The sequence below is a fragment of the Drosophila grimshawi genome, unplaced genomic scaffold, assembly GCF_018153295.1.
Source record: "Drosophila grimshawi isolate 15287-2541.00 unplaced genomic scaffold, ASM1815329v1 contig_44, whole genome shotgun sequence".
NCBI lineage: Eukaryota > Metazoa > Arthropoda > Insecta > Diptera > Drosophilidae > Drosophila > Drosophila grimshawi.
Genome location: NW_025063240.1, coordinates 21434491 through 21454757, shown reverse-complemented (window position 1 = coordinate 21454757; position 20267 = coordinate 21434491). Strand labels below are relative to the sequence as shown.

The following is a 20267-nucleotide window of genomic DNA, read 5'->3' as shown; positions in this document are numbered from 1 at the left end:
GCGCTATTAGCATATGAGTGGAAAATATTTCAATTTTCTACCTAAAGCGATCTATAGTGCACTCAATACTTACTTACAATGTTATAAATCTTGTAAAAATCACAAACATCTTTTCTGATTACCAGTCACTGTCATATTGAGTGATGTCATCACAGTGTTTTCCTCTGAAATCCAGTGACAACTCAAATTGAAGATCTTCCTCTAAAAAGAGCGGAAGAAACCGTGTTTAAAGCTCATTCAAATTGAAATTCCGTCGTGTATTTTTTTACTTAATTGCAAAACATAAAATTATCATTAATTTTATTTTGGTATAATTACATTTCTGCTTTTTGCTTTTTTTATTGTTACATTCATGTCTGTATTTATGTATGTAAGTGGTATATATGCAATTCGTATGCTTAGTAAAAATCACGCAAAGGTATATTTAATTGTGATGCCTTCAATATGAAACCTCATAAAAAAAGATCGACATGAAGTGGGGCGGAGGGCAGGGGAAGTGGCAGCTTCCTATCTAATTATGTTTGTAGACATTAAATTAATATTACGAACACGCTTAGTTTGCATTAAATAACAAATAAAAGAAGTTCCATACAGATTATTTTTTTTTTTTAGAAAAAAGTAGCTCACTTTTCGCATTTTTGTTTGTTTTTGTTTTGTTCTCTGTGTATACACTTAGCAAAAATATCCCCTTTAATGGGGTATAAAATATGTGCGCAACACACAATCAGAAAATCTAAAAAAGAAGGAGAACTCATATCGCCATAGCTGGTAACTATTATTTAGTATCTAAACTGTCCCTTCTTCCCCCGCTCATTGTGGTAAACACGCAGCGGGGAATAGCTGCCATTGGCAGTGCCATTTAATGAGGCACCGGCACCCGGTCCAACGCCCGCTCCCCCTGCCCCGGTGCCTGTACCATGTCCATTGGTGGTGCCATTTGTGCCAAGGTTCTGCGACGCTGAGCCCGAGATCAGCTCCTCGGCATGCTGTGGCTTGGCAGTGCAGCGTGGCGCCAAAATCAGATTATAGATCACGAAATAGACGAGCGACACAACGCAGGCAACGATCGCCAGCCACTGATAGGTGCACGTCCAATCCTCCAGTTTGTGGTGCTTCTCCTCACGGGCAAGGCCAATCAAGGCACCAAAGCCCTTGCCTAGAATAAATCGTGAGTTATAAATAATATAATATATGGAAATGCCTTAACATTCACTTACCTAAACCAAAGAAGGCCAACACAGCGATGGCCTGACCGGTGGCAGTCAATTTGCGAGGCATAGCATGGCGCATATAGAGTATAATCGTGATCCAGATCAGACCAATGACAGCCGGCTCAATGGTCTCCATGATGACAGTCAGCCAATCCGTTTGCGCATCAGTCAGAGCCGTGAAGCGAATCACAAAGATGGCAAAGCCAGCAATGAATATGTTCGAGTGTCCGCAATACTCAATGAACCGGTCCACGTTGAAGAAGAGCACCAGAATGAGTATAATGCCCGAATAACAAATGGCATTCACATCGGTGAATGTCCAGTAGAGGAAACTGTGAATGCTGCTCCAGAAGGTGCCAAACAAAATGGAGACCAGTGTAAGCACCACAATCTCTGGGCTGTAGCGACGAATGGCAGACATGGGCACCACCAACATGCCGGTCTTGGTGTGCCACCACCACTCGGGTGGACTGAGCGGCATTTGGGTGGCACAGAGCAGCACCACAGCGCCCAGGACAAAGCAAACAATGAACACAATCAAGGCAGCCAAGGCGGCATCCTGATTGGGATGCTGTTGCATGAAGAGCAGATCCAACGGCGAGAATAGGATAACATAGCCAATGGCACCCCAAACATACTGGCGGCACACCTCACCCCGACCCTCCGATGTCTCCCTCACGGCAATCACAATCGCGGTATTGAGTAGCGTGAGAGCTGCCAGCGCGAAGATGTCGCCCAGCAAACGAATGATCCAATAACCAATCAGAGTGTCCTCCACACTGCCAGTCATCTAAATGGCAGATTCACAATTAGAATAGGAATTTCAATCGAACTGTAGTCGATTGCTCACCCTGACACATTCACTGTCATCGAGAACACTGTCCTTGCCATCGTATGGATCAAGGATCAGACACTGAACACTCGGCTTGCAATTGGTGCCCCTCTTCAGGTTCTTGATACGCTGCGCCTGCGCATCGGGTATGTTGCACTGAATGCCCGCTGTAAAGATCAAAGATAAACATATTTTATATATATTTATTTATTTAATTTGGTACGAGAACTTACACAAAGGATACTGGCACCAGCCTTCGGTCTCGTTGGTTGTTGGCTCCTCCATGGCAGCACCCATATCGGCATGCATCACAATGCTGCTTGTATCCGAGGTGTAGACATGACAGTTCTTCACTATATCCTCGCCCTGCTCATTGCGCTCCGTGATGCACAAATGTGGGGGTCCCACATTGTATTTCTCTGCTATGCCCTTCTTTGTCTGTCGTTTTGTACGCTCCACTTCCGAGCTGATGAGCTCGACACCCGCACTATCTGCTGATATGTCCGATGCCAAGTTGAGCTGTCGCCTGGGTCGGAGTCTTTCGGTGGTTGCACTGCCCGGATCCTCCTCATAATCGAACTCAGAGCTCTGTTCGGTAGATGGTGCTGCCGTGAATTGTTCAAAATAATAGAATTGATTCATATTCTCATGCAGATTGGGATTCAGGCAGCTGTAGGTGCAGTGAGTCAAGTTCAGGTTGCCCGTCTTGTGCTCCCAGTTGTGGCAGGTGCCGTTGGTGCACAGTTTCTGGAATATATAGGCGCCATTGCCGTCGCAGCCAAAGCTCACCAGTGGCTTCTGCACCGGTTCCCTTTCCACATCCGGTACGGCAAACAAACAGGCATAAATCAATGCAGCCAGCAGCAGAAAAACAGCTGTCAATGTGCGCAGGGTGCGTCCAAAGCCATTGGGATTCTTGGCAGCCAAACGATCGGCCCAAGGACCCGCTATCAACGGACCCAATATGGAGACAAAGGGTGCAACAATTGTAATTGTGCGATACTCGGAGAAGTTCAAGCCCAACAGCAACGGTTTTGTGGCATGCAAAATATGCAAGGCTGTGAGACCTGCACAAAATAAATGGATCATTATTATATGTAATGTGTGTTTCTCATTTAAGGCATATTCACTGTACTTACCACTAATTATCAGGAACACGACCAGCTTCAATGATATCAACGTTTTGTTGATTCGCGGACTGTGGCCGCCTTTGAAGCCCATTCTTGCAGTTTAGTTATACAAAATTTATTTCAAATGAACGCTTATCAGCTACTTTTTTCGTTCGAATCTGCAATGGAAAAAAAACTCTTAAATTAATAATGGTATCCTAAAAATGACGACATCAATTGCAGCAATTTCCTTTCTTGCTAAATTAACATGAGCACAAAAAGTTTGAATAATTCGATGAGTACTTTGAGCAGGCAGCAGCCGCTGCACCTTGTGCAGTGGTTAAACAATATATCAACGTTACCAAATGTCACCACAACCAAGTGTGAACAAGGTAAACAAGAATGTGTGACTAATATATACACTACAGATCAATATTCCAATATTGTCAACTCCATCTCTATTGTACATCGATGCTAATCAGCTTCATCAGCACACAGCAACAGAATCAATTGAAAACTGCTCCAGTTCTCAGCAGCTCGAGTCGAACAGTAAAAACAAATATATATATATATATGTATGTAGTGCAGTGAGTACATTTATTTAAACATTAAACAATGTTATAGATATGTAAAACACAACCATAAACAATGCTAACGGGGTGTCACAAAATAAACAAGTGTCAATAGGCGATAGGCCATTGAAGCCACAGACATTCATACGCACCGTTGAACTGAAATAAAATATCAGTGTAATTGTGTGTAATCACAAGAGTAAACAGATGCTCTTCTGAATAGAAGAAGATTTAATGCCCTTTCAAGACTGCTTAACGATTGAAGCCAAGTGAAGAAACAAGTGTAAACAACAAATACATTCCCGGGAATACAAATTCTTAGACAATCAATAGATATTGTAGGTCATCCAATCAGCTTAGGTTTCCTTACAGCTTCTTGCAATCAAATATTCATCAAAAAAGCATTAACAACGAGAGAAGAAGTCTGACGATCATACTCTCCACATATTCGTCATCAATCTAACAGACTTTATTGATTTTAAAATGACTTCACCCACCGTTCATAAGCAAATCATAATACCCGCTGCGCTTTGCGGTTGCCGCATCAATAATAATAATAATAATGAAATATTTATGCATGTATAATATTGTGGCTGCCCTAGACATAAATTTAAATTGACTGTCAACGGAATTGTCAATGTTATCGCTTAAATCATTGACAGAGTGCAAAATAGTTGCTGTTGACGGCGATAAGCATCCAACCAGGGGTATGGGAACTGCTGCAACAGGAGAGAGGGAGGGAAAAGTGGAAAGTGAGCTTAATGCAACGCCTAAGTAAATACGCACAGTGCGTTAAACCCCACAAATTGCTTTTATAATAACTTAATTCATGCGGAAATGGAGGCAGTTGGACTTGCGCCCACGTAAAGTGCAACGTCTGCTTCTGCAGTTGATATGACGATGATACGAGTGCAATTTGCAGCAGGCTCTTAAGTGAAGCTCTTCACGATGATGACAATAAAGTAACTGTGTGCGCCCAAATGGAAATGGAAAGTAATATGAAAACACATGCCGTGGTTAACTTCCATACCCTGTACTCAACGAATGGGTAATGAGTGATTTGAAACTTCAGACTTGTATTTATTTATATTTTGTACTACTAATCTATATTTATATATGTATACAGTATACAGTATATACCATAGATTTCCAATATCTTCTATGTCTACAAGCACAAAAGATATAGGGCAACTGCTAGTCTTATCACAAGTTAGCGCCATGCAAATGCGCAGAACGCACACAAGATTTGTAGCTGTCTGAATTGTATGATGTTTATGTTTATGTGCTGTGTTGTGTTTAACAGGCGGTTGGACACAATGCTCAAACCGGTTGTTAAAGTTGTCAGCCAGTATAATTACATCACCACAGCCAAAGCCACAGACCGGCAGACCAACCGACCCAACCAGAGAGACAGAGAGAGACCGAGAGAGAGCAGAGTGAATAACTGCGATGACGCAGTCAGAGCTGGGATTACGCCCCCAGAGCGCCAATGACGAGTGCTGGTTGGGCTTGAGCTGATCTGGGCAGATGTTCAAACAGAGCATATGTAAAATTTCAAAATACAAACTTACACAAGTAAATGTTTTTAAAAATACACCAACAAATATACATATTTTAAAACAATTTATCAGAGCGGAGGCTAACAATCTGCTTGAAGGCCAATTCTTAAGTAAACCGAGTAGAATTTATGAACTGAAAATGTAATGCCCTGACACGAGCTAATCAATAAAGTCTGTGAAGAACAGATGGATTAGCCCAAACACAAGATGTAAACAGAGACAGTGACAGAGACAGGGACAGGGACAGGGTCGAGAAGAGAGACGAAAGATATGAATTCTGATGAATATAGACAATAAAGTGAAGAAATTTCAATTACTGAGTACGCTGTAAAATGAAGGTCAGGTAAACAAATCTAAAGTAAGCTAGTTAAGAATATTTGCATCGTGTATACCCAACATATGCAGGGTATTTCATTACTGGCCAAATATAGCTGATTACGCTGCAAGCAAACAATGCCAGAGGTAAGCCACAAATAGCTATTAAATTGTTACTGGCGCTTATAATAAAAAAAAAACATACACAAAAAATAAACACTAATCTACAAACTGAATCAGCATAATGATGACGCATTACACACACGCACAACACACACAACCAACACACACACAATTAAATCTGAGCCCAGCTCCACTCCCCTGAAACTGCTCTGTGCTTGTAATTAAGCGCACCTAGATGAAACTAGAAATATGATTATGCGATAGGGTCAAAAAACAAAGTGTAATTATGTATTTATTTCTGTTTTATTTAATAGCGGTCTATGTTTTGTATTTGGAAAGAAAAACTCTTGATTATTTGTGTTAAGATAGGCAAACTGGTTGCCAAACATCTTTTCACACCTCTGTGGGTAGCTTAGTAATTGCACTCGACTGCAGTTGCAATGTTTTTGTTATTGTTATTGTTTTAGTTGTTGTTGTTATTGGTTGTCTCTGCGCCAACGTCGATTCGTTCAACTAAGTGGGTCAATTGGCTGGCTGCATTTTTTTCTCTATGTTTTTTTTTTGGGGCTTGCCCCCAGACAGCGTGGTGCATGACAAGCGGCTCGTTTAATTATGCGTAACATTTCAAACGGAAATCAATGGAAAGACGCCACAGCAAAAAAAGAAAAAGGAAAATTAGTAAAATAAAATAGATAATGCAACTAACATTCACTCCAATTTATGATCTATGTGATCTGGGCACTCTGTGCGGCACAGCTTTGATTAGCATTACAAATTGACCGATCGTTCGATTATTTCTTATAAATTGTACATTTCGAATAACGCCCCTATCCCAAGTATTAATCGGGTCAACTGTAAATGATGAAAATCGCTGCTGTTATCACTCCCACCTCAAAATGGATACCTAAATTATATTAAATGAAGCCCACTTAAATGCAACAATAGACTTTCGAACAATAGTCGAATAGTACCGCAACTTTAAGCTTCATTTATAGCTAAACAAAATGTTTCCGATACCCTGCATAAAATGTTTTGAAATATATCCAACAGACAAGGCAATAGAAAATAGAAAAATTGATAGATAGATAGACAATAGCAAATATCAATAGCAACCGAATCAAATTTCCTTATCCTAAGCAAATTCTATATATTCTATTATCGATTTATTTAGTTATTTTATATTAAGACTACTGCATGTATTATGACCCCTTTAAACTAGGGTATCTTCCAGCTGTGCATTCCTCTACATTGAATTCCCATGCGTGCTAGTTTCATAATCGCGCAAGCGTAAATTAAACTCAACAAAAATGCTAATTCTAATTTGAAGCACACTGTCCAATTCACAATTTGTGCTTTGATTTACTGTCAGCTTTGAATTTTTGTTTGTTGATTGTTTGTTTGCTGTTTCTGCTGTTTTCTGAGCGTAGCCCCTTTTGACATTTTGGCGGCAACTTTGACATTTAAATGGGCGCCCGTCACGCCTCAAGGAAACACAATGCAAATATAGAAAAAACTTTTGGCTAATGCCAAATGTAATTTCGTATTACGCACTATCGATTCTTCGCCGATTTAGATTCCCAAGTCTGGGATGTACGTGTCATATACATATATACTATATATAGTTTTGTATTGCCTGGCATGCATCATCAAATTTGGTTCGTTTACACATTCAGCACGTAGTCTACAAGTATTGTTCGATTGTTCGATTGTTTCTTTTTTTATATTTTATTATTACATATTTCATTGAGCCGGCCATCTACAAAATTAAACTATCCATCACCACAAAGGTGGCAAGGGAAACAACTCGTAACTGTGACTTATTAATGAAGGCGACAACCTACCGCGCGTTGCAGTTAATGAAGCCCATTTCCTGTAATATTTAATATTCCACTTATATTTATGAATGACTCTCCCATCAATTCAACTTTTATCCATCGGAGGTTATGCTGAAATAAAGCCATAAGCAAATCGGCTACGATTGAATTTTTATGATTCACTTGCCAACAACTTATGGAAATTTGTAGCAGTGCTTTTGCCTGGGGTCTGCATACCTATACACACCCTAAACACATCCGAAGAAGAACTATTTGGTAGCATTTCTTTTGCTGTGTCAAATGCACTCTAAAATACATTTGCCTAGAATTATAATCATTTGTGGAGCACGCCCAAGGGAGGATACACGCAATCCCAGCCAGGCATTCCCCCACACACTGAATCACCTACACATGTTGCAACTGTATAGTTGGGGAGGGTTGTTCATTCGTGTTTGTTGCCGGCTAATTAATTACAAGAAACGACCAGAAATTGGGTCAAACAACAAAAGCACACACAGAAGCGTGGCAAGTGCATTAATAAAAGCTTTTGATACCAGGTTGGCTGTGAGTGGTCGAATAAATAGCCAGTTGTATAATGTAAATGGGTTGTATAATTTTCAAAATATTTAAAATATCGAAATTCTTTACAACTTGTCGTAGTAAAACATATAAAGGAAGAAAATATTTATTAAACCAATAAGCGAATACTAAGCAAATATTTATGATGTTGCATGCCACTTGCTTTATTTTGCTTGGAATTTTGTTTACGTATCTTTGTTGTGGATTTAGGGATCGGCCACATGAAACACAACACTAAAAGCGATTGCAACAAATTCTTTTATTTTTAATTCACATTGCCTGCCATCAGCAGCCGGCAGTGGAAAGCGCCATTAAACTGTCCGAAAATTTATATATTTCAACCTCAATTTGCTGGTGGCATGACCCCAAATAGACGACGCACAGCCACATATTTATATGTACATATATATATGTATATATATATATATATATATATCTACGTGTATGTGGACCAAATGTGTCGATGACATCATTCTTTTTGGACTGTTGTCGTCTCAGGCATGCGCCGACTTATTTGACGCAATCTTTTTTCTTCAGGGGGGTGATCTATATTTACAAAAAAAAACAACATTCAGGGTGATCTCCACAAGTTAATGTCAACATTTTCACAGATTTAAGCAAAATGTTTTTCTCGAATATTATGACGTCGACATGAATAATAAAGTTCTCAAAGCTGAAATTGATAAGCTCGATTGTCATGTGCCCAAAATAAATATATATTATTGAATTTATTAAGCTTTAGTTGTTGAAGGCTGAACAACAAATTCATATTTCGCAGACGCTATTTTCATTTTTGATCAAGCACTTTATTAAATTATTTCACATTTTTGGCAATTAACAAAACTGAACATGAACTTATTTTAAAATTGAATTGAATTTTATTGCTGTGTTTATTAAAATTAATTTTAAGCAACGCATTTCGCAATTTTGCAAATTATTCAGATAGAAGAGACTCAACCCAATGGCCAGTTTCTAGCTTTTCAACGCAACCGTAAACACTGACTACTCTGTCTGTGTATACTAAGTAACACCTGGGCTATGAGCTCACAACTATGATATCACGAATAGGCTGCATTGACTCAAAGGCAACTGGGTGTGAAATTTGCATATAACCTTGCTTCTCTCGGCTTGCTGGTCGCTTCTGTTTGGAATGCAATTGGAACGTGTCGAAAGTGCAGCGCCCAAATGCAGCTTTCTATCGAGCGCAACTCCAAAAGCTAACGAGTATTTCTTTAGTACTGTTAATTGATACGTAATTGTTCAATTGCGCAGTAATTACGCTGTTTGGTTAATTGGCCAGTGCCCAAAAGAGAAGCAACAACCAAAAATTGAGTCATTGTTGGCTGCCTTAAAAGACAAACGCGTTTTGGGCTCAAATAGAAATCAAAGTCAATGCATAGGCCAAGTTTGTGGTTGGCAGCCAAATGGCAGTGACACGACCAAGATACCAAAGTCAATGATTTTTGTTGCTGGTGTTGGTGTTGTTTGTGGTTGCTCGAGGCAAGTCACGCAGTTCCTTAAAAACTTGATTACCAATGCAGCAGCAGCAGCAGCAGCAGCGACAACTGCAATTCGCGTGTCTAACCGGCCACAAAGAGCGCCAATCTTTAGCTTGAAATGTGCTTGAAAGAACACAAAAGAAGAAGTCAGCTTGAGATACAAAAATATACATTTGTAGCTACAACTTAGCTTTGACGTTGACTGTCACTCAACAGCAAATAAACAGGAAATCGCATCGTTGGGTCGCCTGCAACTACTCCAGCTTAACCATTTGCCATGTTCTCAATAAATGCACAACAGTTGCTTGGCATGTCTGCAAAAACGTTCCCAGTTCTTGATAAGTTGAAGTTGAATCCATTCGAAGTGGTCCAAGCCGATTTGTCTGCCACATTAAATGGGACTTGAGAACTTTAGCCTGACATTGAATTCATCAGCAAATTTAACTGCCACACAACTTGATACATTTGGCAAACCCTCAAAGATACATACAGAATCAAAACAGAATCTGCAAAAGTTTGCCCTACTTAGAGGGATTCTTAGTATTAGCATCTGTCTCTGTTGCTGTGTAAAAAACTTACATCTCATTGTCTATGTCATTTATTTCTCTATTTTATTTTCGATTTGTTTTTTCTTCTTCTATTCTGTGCTGCGACAGCAGCAAATGGTGGTTCTCTGAGTCATCAAATTCTTGAGCATGAGGCTGAATGACACAGAGAAGCCAAAATTATGTATTACACAAATGCAAACACTGACCGAATTATTGAAAAATCACACTTATATTTTTAGAATGTAAATAATATCGTTAAACTTCTATGAAACTATTCCTATTTATGCAGTTTAATGGGACTTAATTTATATGAAAGATCATGAAACATTTCAAGAGTATCTGCAATCCATTTGGATGCCTTTAAAGCAAATCTGTATTGCATTAAGATTTGTAGCTTCATAAGATTCTTTATGGGACAACCTTCGAGCATAAATTGAAAGTTAAAAATATGCTCATTAAATCAAGGAGCCGACTGACAGACATGCTTGAAAGTATGCACACACACAATACATACTCAAGACTTATCCTACGGCTGACATAAGAGCATACAAATGAAATACATATACATATAAATATATATGGATATTCATATATGAACATATGCAGCACATTGTTTTTTATTTTTTGGAAATCGACAACAGATGTAGTACGGACAGACGAGTTCATAATGTCTCGTAAGTAAATCCGAACTAACAAGTTCAGAAAATATAGACGCTATAGCTGACATAATTGGACTTGGCCAAAAAAATAAAATAATAACGAACGCAAAACACAGAAAGAACAAAATGAGAAAGAGGTTGTGTGTTTGGGTTAGTTCAGTAATGAGACACGAATGATGTCATAGGCATATGTACATATGTAGCGGATACACTCCAACGCTTCTCGTTTCGTTGCGTCGTCTTTTTGTGATTTAAATTTTATTATTATCTCTTATTTTTATACATTTTTTTGCCTTTTGTTCATTTCATTTTATGTCTGCGCTTGCGAAACCTCACCTCACCTCTCCCCTGCCCAGGTGGCTCTCTGCTCACTGTCTTGAGCCGTCCATTGTTTGCCATTAGAATGCCTGTTGTCTGCCGGTTTAAAGCTCTAAAGTTGTTTGTCAGGTTTCTGCCAAACAGATCTCTATTAAAAAGTCGTCGCGAATTCAAGTTCAAGCTTGCGTATCAGCTAAGAAAAAATACAGTCTTTTTGTAATGCTCGGAAAGTGTCTTTAAGTATTTGTTGCGATCTTAGCTGGGGGTGGTTGTTGATTCTATTGTCTGCGACTGCCTAGGGGTGGTTTTCGGCACACTCAGCACATGGGGTTGCTTTCTATTCAATGCTAGCAAATATTTCGTGTCGTTTTTTCGCCGTGTGCTGCGTAGATTATTGTTTTTCGTTTTATTTATTAATGGCACGCCTTGTGTATAAGTATTTTAATGCCAGCTTTCTCTTACCCAAAAAGAGAGAGAGAAAGAGAGCTGGAGGGCTAGAGGGCAAAGGAAAGGGGTGGTTATTTCTCAAATAGCGGCATTTGTTGCCACCTTTCTTTTGTGCTATTTCTTTTGTGCACAGATAAATTACTCAATTTGTTGACGGGATGAATATTAGCCACGAGGGAGGGTTAGAAAAAACAGTCAGAACGAATCCTTGGATAAATCAAAATGATGAACAAAAAATACTGGGTATTCTTATTATTCCAAATATTGATTGTCAAGTCCCAGTTTTCCAGAGACCCACAAACCCATTTGCATTCAGCATTCAAAAAGGCTCCTCATCCAGCAACTATGTCATATTATGGTTGCATGTGGCAAGGTTGCCATAGTGCAAACATGTTCCAATGCGATGACGACGTCATCGGCGAAAAATAAAAATGCTATAAAAATCAAATAAAAACGCTGCACGACTTAACGATACCCAGTGCACGAGAGCTGTTTGCTTTGCAAGGATTAGATAAAAAGCAATCTGGAATTGTACTCAAAAGCAATGCAGTAGTTTTGAAACCACGTTAGCTGGGTATCTTTGAGTTAATATTTGTACAGGATATACTTAAAATACAATTTTCATTGTCCTTGCCAGGATTGCGTAACGGTTTCCATTGTCGGTTGCCGTTGGTCGGTCGTTCACACGCATTTGTCATTTAATGCTCCCCTCGCGGCTGCCAGCAATTAGTTACCAAGGTTACTCAACTCCCACCTCCTTCCCAATACCCCACAGCGCCCCCCGCTGGTGCCTGCCGCTAGTTATCCTTGCGTCAATTGCGTTTCACTTTGTCGAGCTGCTCTAATTAAATTACTGGGACAAATGGTGTAGAAAATGCTAAAAGCAGCGACAAAATGCGTTTGAGGTGAGCTGGCCAAACATAGCTTCCTGCCACACAGTTGCCAGCTGCAGGATGCAGAGAGTGCAGGGGGTGCAGCATAAAAGGGTGCACCGAGTAATTCTCTCATTGCTCCGGCGCCAGGCAGTCGCCGCGAAAATTGCATTTTCAGTGCGTAAGACTGGAAAAGTTGTAAAAATAATTTGCTTCTAAATCTGTATATGTTGGTTGATGCTCCAGATATATTTTATTGATTTTTTCATATCCTGTATTTATGTGCTTGTGTATTTGCCAGAATCTGATTTTATAAAGTATATAGATTCTTCAGCAACTTAAATAACCAAAAGGATCTGTTTGTTTTTGCCTAACACAGATCTTGTTATTTATTGTTTCTGTTCTTTTATTTATTAGCAGAACTATAGAAGACTCCCTTAAGCAATATACAAGTTATTCAAATAACAACAAGAAAGCAATAAACAAATCTTTATTTGTCTACATCTAAATGGGCTACAGGGCATCTCCAAGTCGTGCCTTCAAAACTGGATCACTCTAACTTGTTTGATACTCTGAATTGAGCTGATGACTTCATTTTCATGTCTTTCACATATAGCTTTTTCATTCGTAACTCTTCAGTTGTGTTCAGCTCAGACTCGGACTGTATTCAATATCCTTGAAACGAATGCAACATGCGAATGGAACGGAATGGAACCGAATCGATCCTCCCCGCCTCCGCAAACACCCTTTGCGCCTTTTTTCCATGTGCGTGTCCTCAGGCAAAAACGGGTTTGAGCTAACTCTCGGCAAGGCAGCAGTGTTGAGTTGAGTTGATGTTTGGCTTTGGGTTTTTGTTTTACGCTCTTAAGTTCATTTGAAATGACCGCAGCCAAAAAATGACATCACAACTTTTGAGTGGGTTTGATTGCCTTACAGAGTATGTGTGTGTGTTTCTCAAAATATATACAAAGATTATACAAACATATATACTGGATGTTAAATGGTATTTGAAAGAGGTCAGACTTAGTTTAAAAGTTAGTCATGTGGTTGAATTTGATCTGATTCAGAAAAAACTATGAATCAGAGGTGATTCACGTTCTCTCCCTCAGAAAGTAAGGCATTCTCCTTAAGGCTTACAAGAGTTCTTTAAGGAAATGACACATAAACATAATCAAAAGTAGACAGCAGGGTATCGGCTAGTTAAGAACTCGACACAACAACACTTTTACTCATTTGCTTTATACATATTAATTTTTAGAAAATTGTGAGATTTTCAAAAATCGCACTTTGCCAGTTCTTTTAGAAATGTGCATATAATCAAATTTGATTCAAATTTCAATGCAAATAAATTTATATTGCTTCCTGCAATTGCCGAAATTTCTTTTCATTTTAATGTTCAGCTGCCAAAATTGTTTACATTTTTCAATTAAACAATGATTCAAATATTAATTGCCAGTTCATTTGGTAAATGGTATTTCCTTTCTATTTATAAGGGTGCCAATTTATTTTGATTTACGAGCACACGCTGCAAAAACTCACGCACAATGTTTCAAAAACTTGTTTCGGTATCCGCACAACTGTCGCAACGAATGCGTATTTTATTTGTATTTGAATTTTTCAACTTAATTATTTGAATTCAACACCGCCAAGCACAATAAGAAGAAGACCAGCTATATTAATGACAACAACAACAACATCAATAAAAGAGATCGCACAGTAATTTTCTATAGTTGAAAACTACGAAAATAAATTTCGTAAAACCAAAAACAAAACAATCGGCGAAAAAACAGACAAACATTAAAAACTAAAACAACAAAAACACACACACCGAAAAAAGCTTGTGTTGCGCGGCGTTTTCAAAATCGTTTTATATATTTGTTTTTGTTTTTATTTCTTGTTTTTTTTTTTTGTATTTTTATATATACATGTTTTGGTTTTTTTGGCGGCAGCTGTAGCCAAAAAATGTTGCTTCGTTGCGGTCCCGTGCGCGTTCCGCGTGCGCTCCAAACGCTTCGCCGTTCGAGTGAAAACTGAACCAAACGCAGCGCTCGAGCAGCCAAGCAGTAGCAGAAGCAGAAGCAGAAGCGATGCCAATTGTCACTGCCAAGCACCACCACAACCACACAGCAACAGCAGCAACAACAGCAGCAACAACAACCGCAACAACAACAACAACACGAGCAGGCCAGCTGTTTATTCCGTTTTAGTCTACTGTGCCAATGTGACTTAAGTGGCCAGCAATGAAATTCGAATTTGTATAAGAGAGAAAAATAAATGTACATAAAAAATAATAGCAGTCTTTGCGGCGTTAATGAAAAGCGTGCTTAATATAAGAAAGAGGAGCTGTCTTTTGGGGTGGCCAATGAAATTAGTTGACTGATTAATATTATGCGATAACTTAGTTGAATAGGTATTTTATGATTACTTAACTGATCTTGTGTCTTATATTAGAAAGAGTAGTTGTGCTTTAGGGTGGCTTGGATTATATTAAATAGCTGATTAATATTATACGACAATTCGACTGAAAGGTTGATTTGTGATAAGTTAATTGTTTTCTTATGTTTGTATAGCAGCTAAAATTGTATACCTGCAAATTACATATTTTAAATCAAATTTAGTTTACTTATAGCTGAGACTCAAGTTCATGTAGAGAATGTACACAAGCCGAGAAATCAGACTTGACTTATATTGACCCTGCTAAGAAAACTAAGCATGACATTTGCCATAAAAAAAACAGCAAAACAAAATTGGCTTATGCGTTTCCACGAAATTCGTATCAGTGAGCTGACTGAGCACAGTGGCGTTCAGCTGAATAGGTATACATATGTAAATGCTCTCTGCAGAGATAGCACTAAGCACTTTGAATTTCAGCTGTCAGTTGGCCTGCACGGCAAGTGCAAAGATTTCCCGACAAGCGAAATGTGCTGACCGTTTTGTCTGTCTAAAATTTCAACCCTTAGCCAGCCCAGGGGCTGGTAGACACTGACAGACACACCCCCGCCGCACGTCTGGCACACATAACTGTATAGACGGCAACTCACGTGCCAGCTGCACGTTTGTCAAGAGGGTGTTTTTCCGCATATGTACATAGAATACATAACTGTATATGATTGATATGCCCAAACGCAATTTCCCTAATTAAGTACGTAAAATGCATAACTAAAAGACATTTAAAACGTTCTCCAATCAGCATTGTTTATTTTTAGGGACAAATAATGTCTGTTTGCATAACTCAGTGCTGCCGTTGAACCCCAAAATGATTTTCTCGTAAACAATTTTCACATGATTTTGATAACAATTTGGTTTCTGTTCTCTGTTTGGTGTGAGTAAATTAAAATTTATGTTTAACAAGTGTTGAATTACCTTCGGAGACACTAAACTGCGGTAACTTTGTTTGAAGCTAAATTCCCTTGAGATTCAAAGGTTTGCTAGATTTATGAAGACAATTGCGAGACAGAAATTCTTTTCATATATTCAACCAATAGTTTCAAGGCCACTTTTTTAATCTCTTTTGGCCAGAAATAGTTGGTAATCGAACAGCTGCTTTCCCAGATGGGGAACGCTAGCAATTAAATTTAATTTAGGATGCTTTTACTGGCCCCCACAGCAATCAGAACTTCCTCTCCGAGATGATCTCGAAATGAGCAGACTTTCGACTCCAAATGTGCAGCAGACAAATTTATCAATCAGCGAGAATGGAGGCAAATACTCTTCGTTTAGCGATGCGATTAGCCTTTTGGCTTAATTAAACAGCCAACTTTAACCCCATTGCGGGGCACGTGGTCGATTTGAATACCCTGTGTCGTATCGTTCTCTATTCGGCCAGCTATTTTTGGATAGCCAACGCTCGCGAAAATAAAGCAGAAGCTTTCCACTGCCAGGGAGCGTGTGGCTGGCGATCTGTGCTCCCAGTTCTGTTCTGTTCTGCTCTGTTCAGTTCTGGCGTAGCACAGATGTACGCTTTAGTACAAATTCGTTAGTCGTACAAATCGCATGCCGTTTTGCGGGTAGTGCCAAAAACACACACACACACAGACACACAAACATACAAAAGACACCTTCAGCAGAGATCAGCTGCGGATTGCCTCAATCTAAATAAATAAATTAATAAAGGAATTTCATGAACCACATGGAAAAGTGCATTTTGCGTTTCATATAAAAAATATATAAATAAATATAAAAGAACTGCAGCAAGCAAAAGGAAAACATTCATTGGTGGAAAAGTATCTGACGGATGCAAAATTAAAATTGTGGACTTCAGTTGTAATTTTAGGTCGATTGTTGTGATCGTTGCTGCTGCGTACGGCGCACAATTCAACGTGAAACAGACAATAACGGCAAACGGATATATAGCTGCTATTGGCGTAGCCAAAAAACAAGCGGCATACATATACTATACAGACTATACCTATATACTACCTATATAGTTATATATCTGCACAGCGAATACGGTAAACTGGGCAATCGCAAAATTGCGAGATGACGACGCGCGGCATTCGGCGTAAAAAGTCAACGCTGACCGAGTTGAAAATCGCAGTTATTGGCTCGCCCAGTGTTGGAAAGAGTGGTAAGAAGCCAGTGTTATTCCCCCCAAAAAAATAAATATAAAAAAGAACCGATACGGGTGTTAGAAAACAACAGCGAGCAACAGCAAATTAGTTGAGCAATCGCCGATTCGTATATATTTAGATCGTTGTTTGTTTTGTTTATAAAGTGCCAGCATGCACACATACACACATACAAATATACACATGTATCTCTGTATGTGTCTGTGTATGCGTGCCGCTAAATATACTTACATGTATATGTAGTATCTGTATCTGTATCTGTGTCTGTATCTGTATCTGTCGGTGCCTTTGACTAGCTCGCATTTTCCTTTTTGTTGTAATCGTTTTCACCGTTCGATTTGACACGCGTGGCACCCTGGAGCAGCCACTAATTTATGACGGGCACTGTGTCACACACACACACCCACACCCACACACACACACCCACCACACACACACATACAGATGTGGATATATATTTGGTACGGGATCATCATATGCCACATTGCACATTGACTTAGTGCAAATTGATGTTCCCTGTCACAGCCATCACGTACAATGGTGACCCCAAATAGTTCTCATTTGTAGGCCCCCCAACGACTTTCTGTCAACTTCAGGTAGCAGCAAGTAGCTGCCTTATATGCCTGGGAACGTCTAATCCGCCAACGAAGCCCCCTAAGAATTATGACTAGAGGACATGCTCTACTAATAAATATCAAATAGATGCAGCTAATTTAGACAGCATAAATATACATGCGACCATCCTAAAATCACGTTTTCAATTTTAAATGTAGTCTCAATCTAAAAGCAAAGTCATGTTAAGAAAAAAAACATGGTTTTTGAAACACAGATCAGTTTTGCCCAAGCAATGGCTTGGCAAGCTTTGACTCATTTTACATGAGTTTCGACCCAGAATCATGTTTTGAACTTTTAATGTAAGTTTTATCTAGAGGCCAAACTATGCTCAAAAAGCCCTTCCTTTTGAAAATCTAATCACTTTTGCCAAAGTTACAGCTGTGCCGAGCCCCTTAAAAACACCTTTCTTTTGATAATGGAATCACTTATAACGAAGTTATGGCAGTGACCAGTTTTGAGCCATCCCTGTAAGCACTTTATGGGAGCATAATTTAAGCATTTCAATCAAAACCTGATCAGTTTATTTTCTAAAATGGTTATTAAAAGGGTAGACCGATTGTTGAGCTGTTTTGTCAGCTTACTAATAGTTGCTAAACAACAGCTTTCATGTGCAATTTTCTACACCAGACACTTTTATAATCATCAAGAGCAAATCTTATCGAAAACACCTACATTCTTTACTACCACAACATTGTAAAGTTAATTGTTTGCTTTCACTGGGCGAGGCATTTTTTTTTTGTTTTGTATTTCATTAAAAAATAAACTAAACACAAGTAAATTATATTCCTTATAGTATATAGATTTTCTTAGGCGCCAGCCAACTTTAATAGCGCACATGATCGTATCAATGATAAATGTTTTCCTTAATATATAGTATTCGAATATCATACAAACCGCAATCGCGCAGATATAGCACAAATATTTTTAATGCACTAGAGTGTCGAGAAGGGGGAGGGGGGCGGGTGCTATGCGTGGTGGGTAATTAAGAAGAATGCCGCCCACCTCCCCCTTTGAATGCCCATCAGGCAATGCGTCGCCAGCGTTAGCCAGTCTTTGTCGTAATTTAAACAAAAATTTTAAACATTGACCTCGTAAAAAAATGTAGAAAAACAAAACGTTTGGAAAAAGATATAAATTAAAACACAAGCCAAATGTGCGGCTGCCATGAAAATAAATGATGAAAATGTCATTAAAAATTGCCGGGGGGCAAGATAAGTGAGGGTGGTGGTATTTTGGACTATTTTACGAGCCAAAGCAACCTAACCGTGCCAGAGGAGCATATATTATCATTCTTTCGCAAGCCTGCCCGACTTGGTCAGAGTTCAAAGCACTTGCATTTGCAAATGACCAAATGCTCAGGTCGTCACTTCAACCCCTCTCCCCACTCACCCACCTACAAACCATCCGTTGCTTTGTTTCCTTATGACACGCAATGCTAAGGCTCAAATGTATTGTTGTTGCTTTTGCCGGGTTTATTAACCCCTCAAGGTTTAAATTTTTTTTATTTGTTCCTTTTTCCACCTGCCTTGCGGCGGCTTTTTCCCAGCCGCATTTGAATTTTCCTATGTCGTATATGGAGTTTTCCTGTTCACGCTCGCTTAAGTGCTGACCCAATGCAGTTAAGGGCTTGTGTCCCCCTTCTTGTCAGGGGCGTTGGCTTCGTTTACACCTGATCCTTATAGCGATGGACAACAACGCCCTAAAATTAAATTGTGTTATTTAATTTAATTGCAGCTTTAATTGTGCGTTTCTTGACAAAACGTTATATTGGCGAATACGATCATCAGACTGAGAATCGCTACAAGCACGAATCCATGGTGGATAATGAGCCGGTGCTCTTTGAACTGCTCGACACATGTCCCAAGGTAGCTAAAGATATTGATCTAATATCCGTATCTTACGAACAAACACTCAATAAATATCTCAATGGCAGGCCGATGATGAATATCCAAATGCTGCGGAACTGATCCAATGGGCCGATGGCCTGCTGCTCGTCTACTCCATCACGGATCGGAAGAGTTTCAACTATATACGCCGTGCCAAATCCGATTTACAATCGGATACACCCGTTCAGCTCTGCGCCAACAAAGTGGATATGGTTCATCTGCGTCAAGTTAGCCGCGATGAGGGCGAAATACTCGCCAAAGACTTTGAGTGCAAGTTCAGTGAGGTCTCTGCGGCGGATCATGTTGATCAGGTGGCCGAAGTATTCAATGAACTATGCAAGGAGGTCCTAGCCTGCAAGCGCAAGTCCAAGCAGAGCCTCCTGGAGCGCATGCTTGGCGGCTCCCGGCCCTACAGCAGAGGAAAGAGCGATAGCAATTTGCCAAAAGACTGAGACTGATATCAAATTTGTTTAAATAAAATTATACTTTTTTAAAAGGATCTCCAATGATTATATTCTTTTATTCAAAAGTGTCTTCATCTTAGAGTAAGATTCGGCTCACTGTATCTCGACGAAATAATGCTGAGCATTGCATAATAACAAAGTTAGCTGCATACTTTTGTCTGCCGCTTTTTCCTACGCATTGAAAGCTTTCTGTTGCAAATTGTATTCCAGTTTCATAGCAATCAGCCTGTGTTTGAGCTTATTCTGTACAAAATATATATAAAGTCGGGTTCATATT

At 39.3% G+C, this 20267-nt stretch overlaps 2 protein-coding genes across 3 annotated transcripts; one reads left to right on the top strand and one right to left on the bottom strand.

Annotated features, from left to right (window-relative positions):
• Window positions 1-260: 260 nt before the first annotated feature.
• LOC6557726 lies at window positions 261-14488 on the bottom strand. Of its 2 annotated transcripts, none has more exons than XM_001983311.2 (6): window positions 14383-14488; window positions 3183-3331; window positions 2277-3110; window positions 2062-2210; window positions 1218-2001; window positions 261-1156 (listed from the first exon to the last, which is right to left on the bottom strand). In XM_001983311.2, exons 2-6 carry the CDS (start codon window positions 3262-3264, stop codon window positions 780-782), a joined length of 2226 nt encoding a protein of 741 aa, XP_001983347.1. In that variant the 5' UTR covers window positions 3265-3331; window positions 14383-14488; the 3' UTR covers window positions 261-779. The 2 variants fall into 2 exon arrangements, with proteins under 2 accessions (XP_001983347.1, XP_032592450.1); XM_032736559.2 differs by having other exon boundaries at window positions 14286-14484.
• A 1938-nt stretch (window positions 14489-16426) lies between these two features.
• On the top strand, window positions 16427-20025 carry LOC6557845 (ras-related and estrogen-regulated growth inhibitor). The gene is made up of 3 exons (XM_001983312.2): window positions 16427-17024; window positions 19375-19505; window positions 19574-20025. Exons 1-3 carry the CDS (start codon window positions 16937-16939, stop codon window positions 19976-19978), a joined length of 624 nt encoding a protein of 207 aa, XP_001983348.1. The 5' UTR covers window positions 16427-16936; the 3' UTR covers window positions 19979-20025.
• Window positions 20026-20267: the final 242 nt, after the last annotated feature.

Excerpts from the sequence above, each read along its gene's own strand:
- LOC6557845 (XM_001983312.2), top strand. The coding sequence starts at position 16,937 with ATGACGACGCGCGGCATTCGGCGTAAAAAGTCAACGCTGACCGAGTTG. Across the intron at positions 17,025-19,374 it reads GCCCAGTGTTGGAAAGAGTG|CTTTAATTGTGCGTTTCTTG; the intron begins GTAAGAAGCCAG and ends ATTTAATTGCAG. Across the intron at positions 19,506-19,573 it reads TGCTCGACACATGTCCCAAG|GCCGATGATGAATATCCAAA; the intron begins GTAGCTAAAGAT and ends TCTCAATGGCAG.
- LOC6557726 (XM_001983311.2), bottom strand. The coding sequence starts at position 3,264 with ATGGGCTTCAAAGGCGGCCACAGTCCGCGAATCAACAAAACGTTGATA. Across the intron at positions 3,111-3,182 it reads CGTGTTCCTGATAATTAGTG|GTCTCACAGCCTTGCATATT; the intron begins GTAAGTACAGTG and ends TATTTTGTGCAG. Across the intron at positions 2,211-2,276 it reads CTGGTGCCAGTATCCTTTGT|CGGGCATTCAGTGCAACATA; the intron begins GTAAGTTCTCGT and ends TGATCTTTACAG.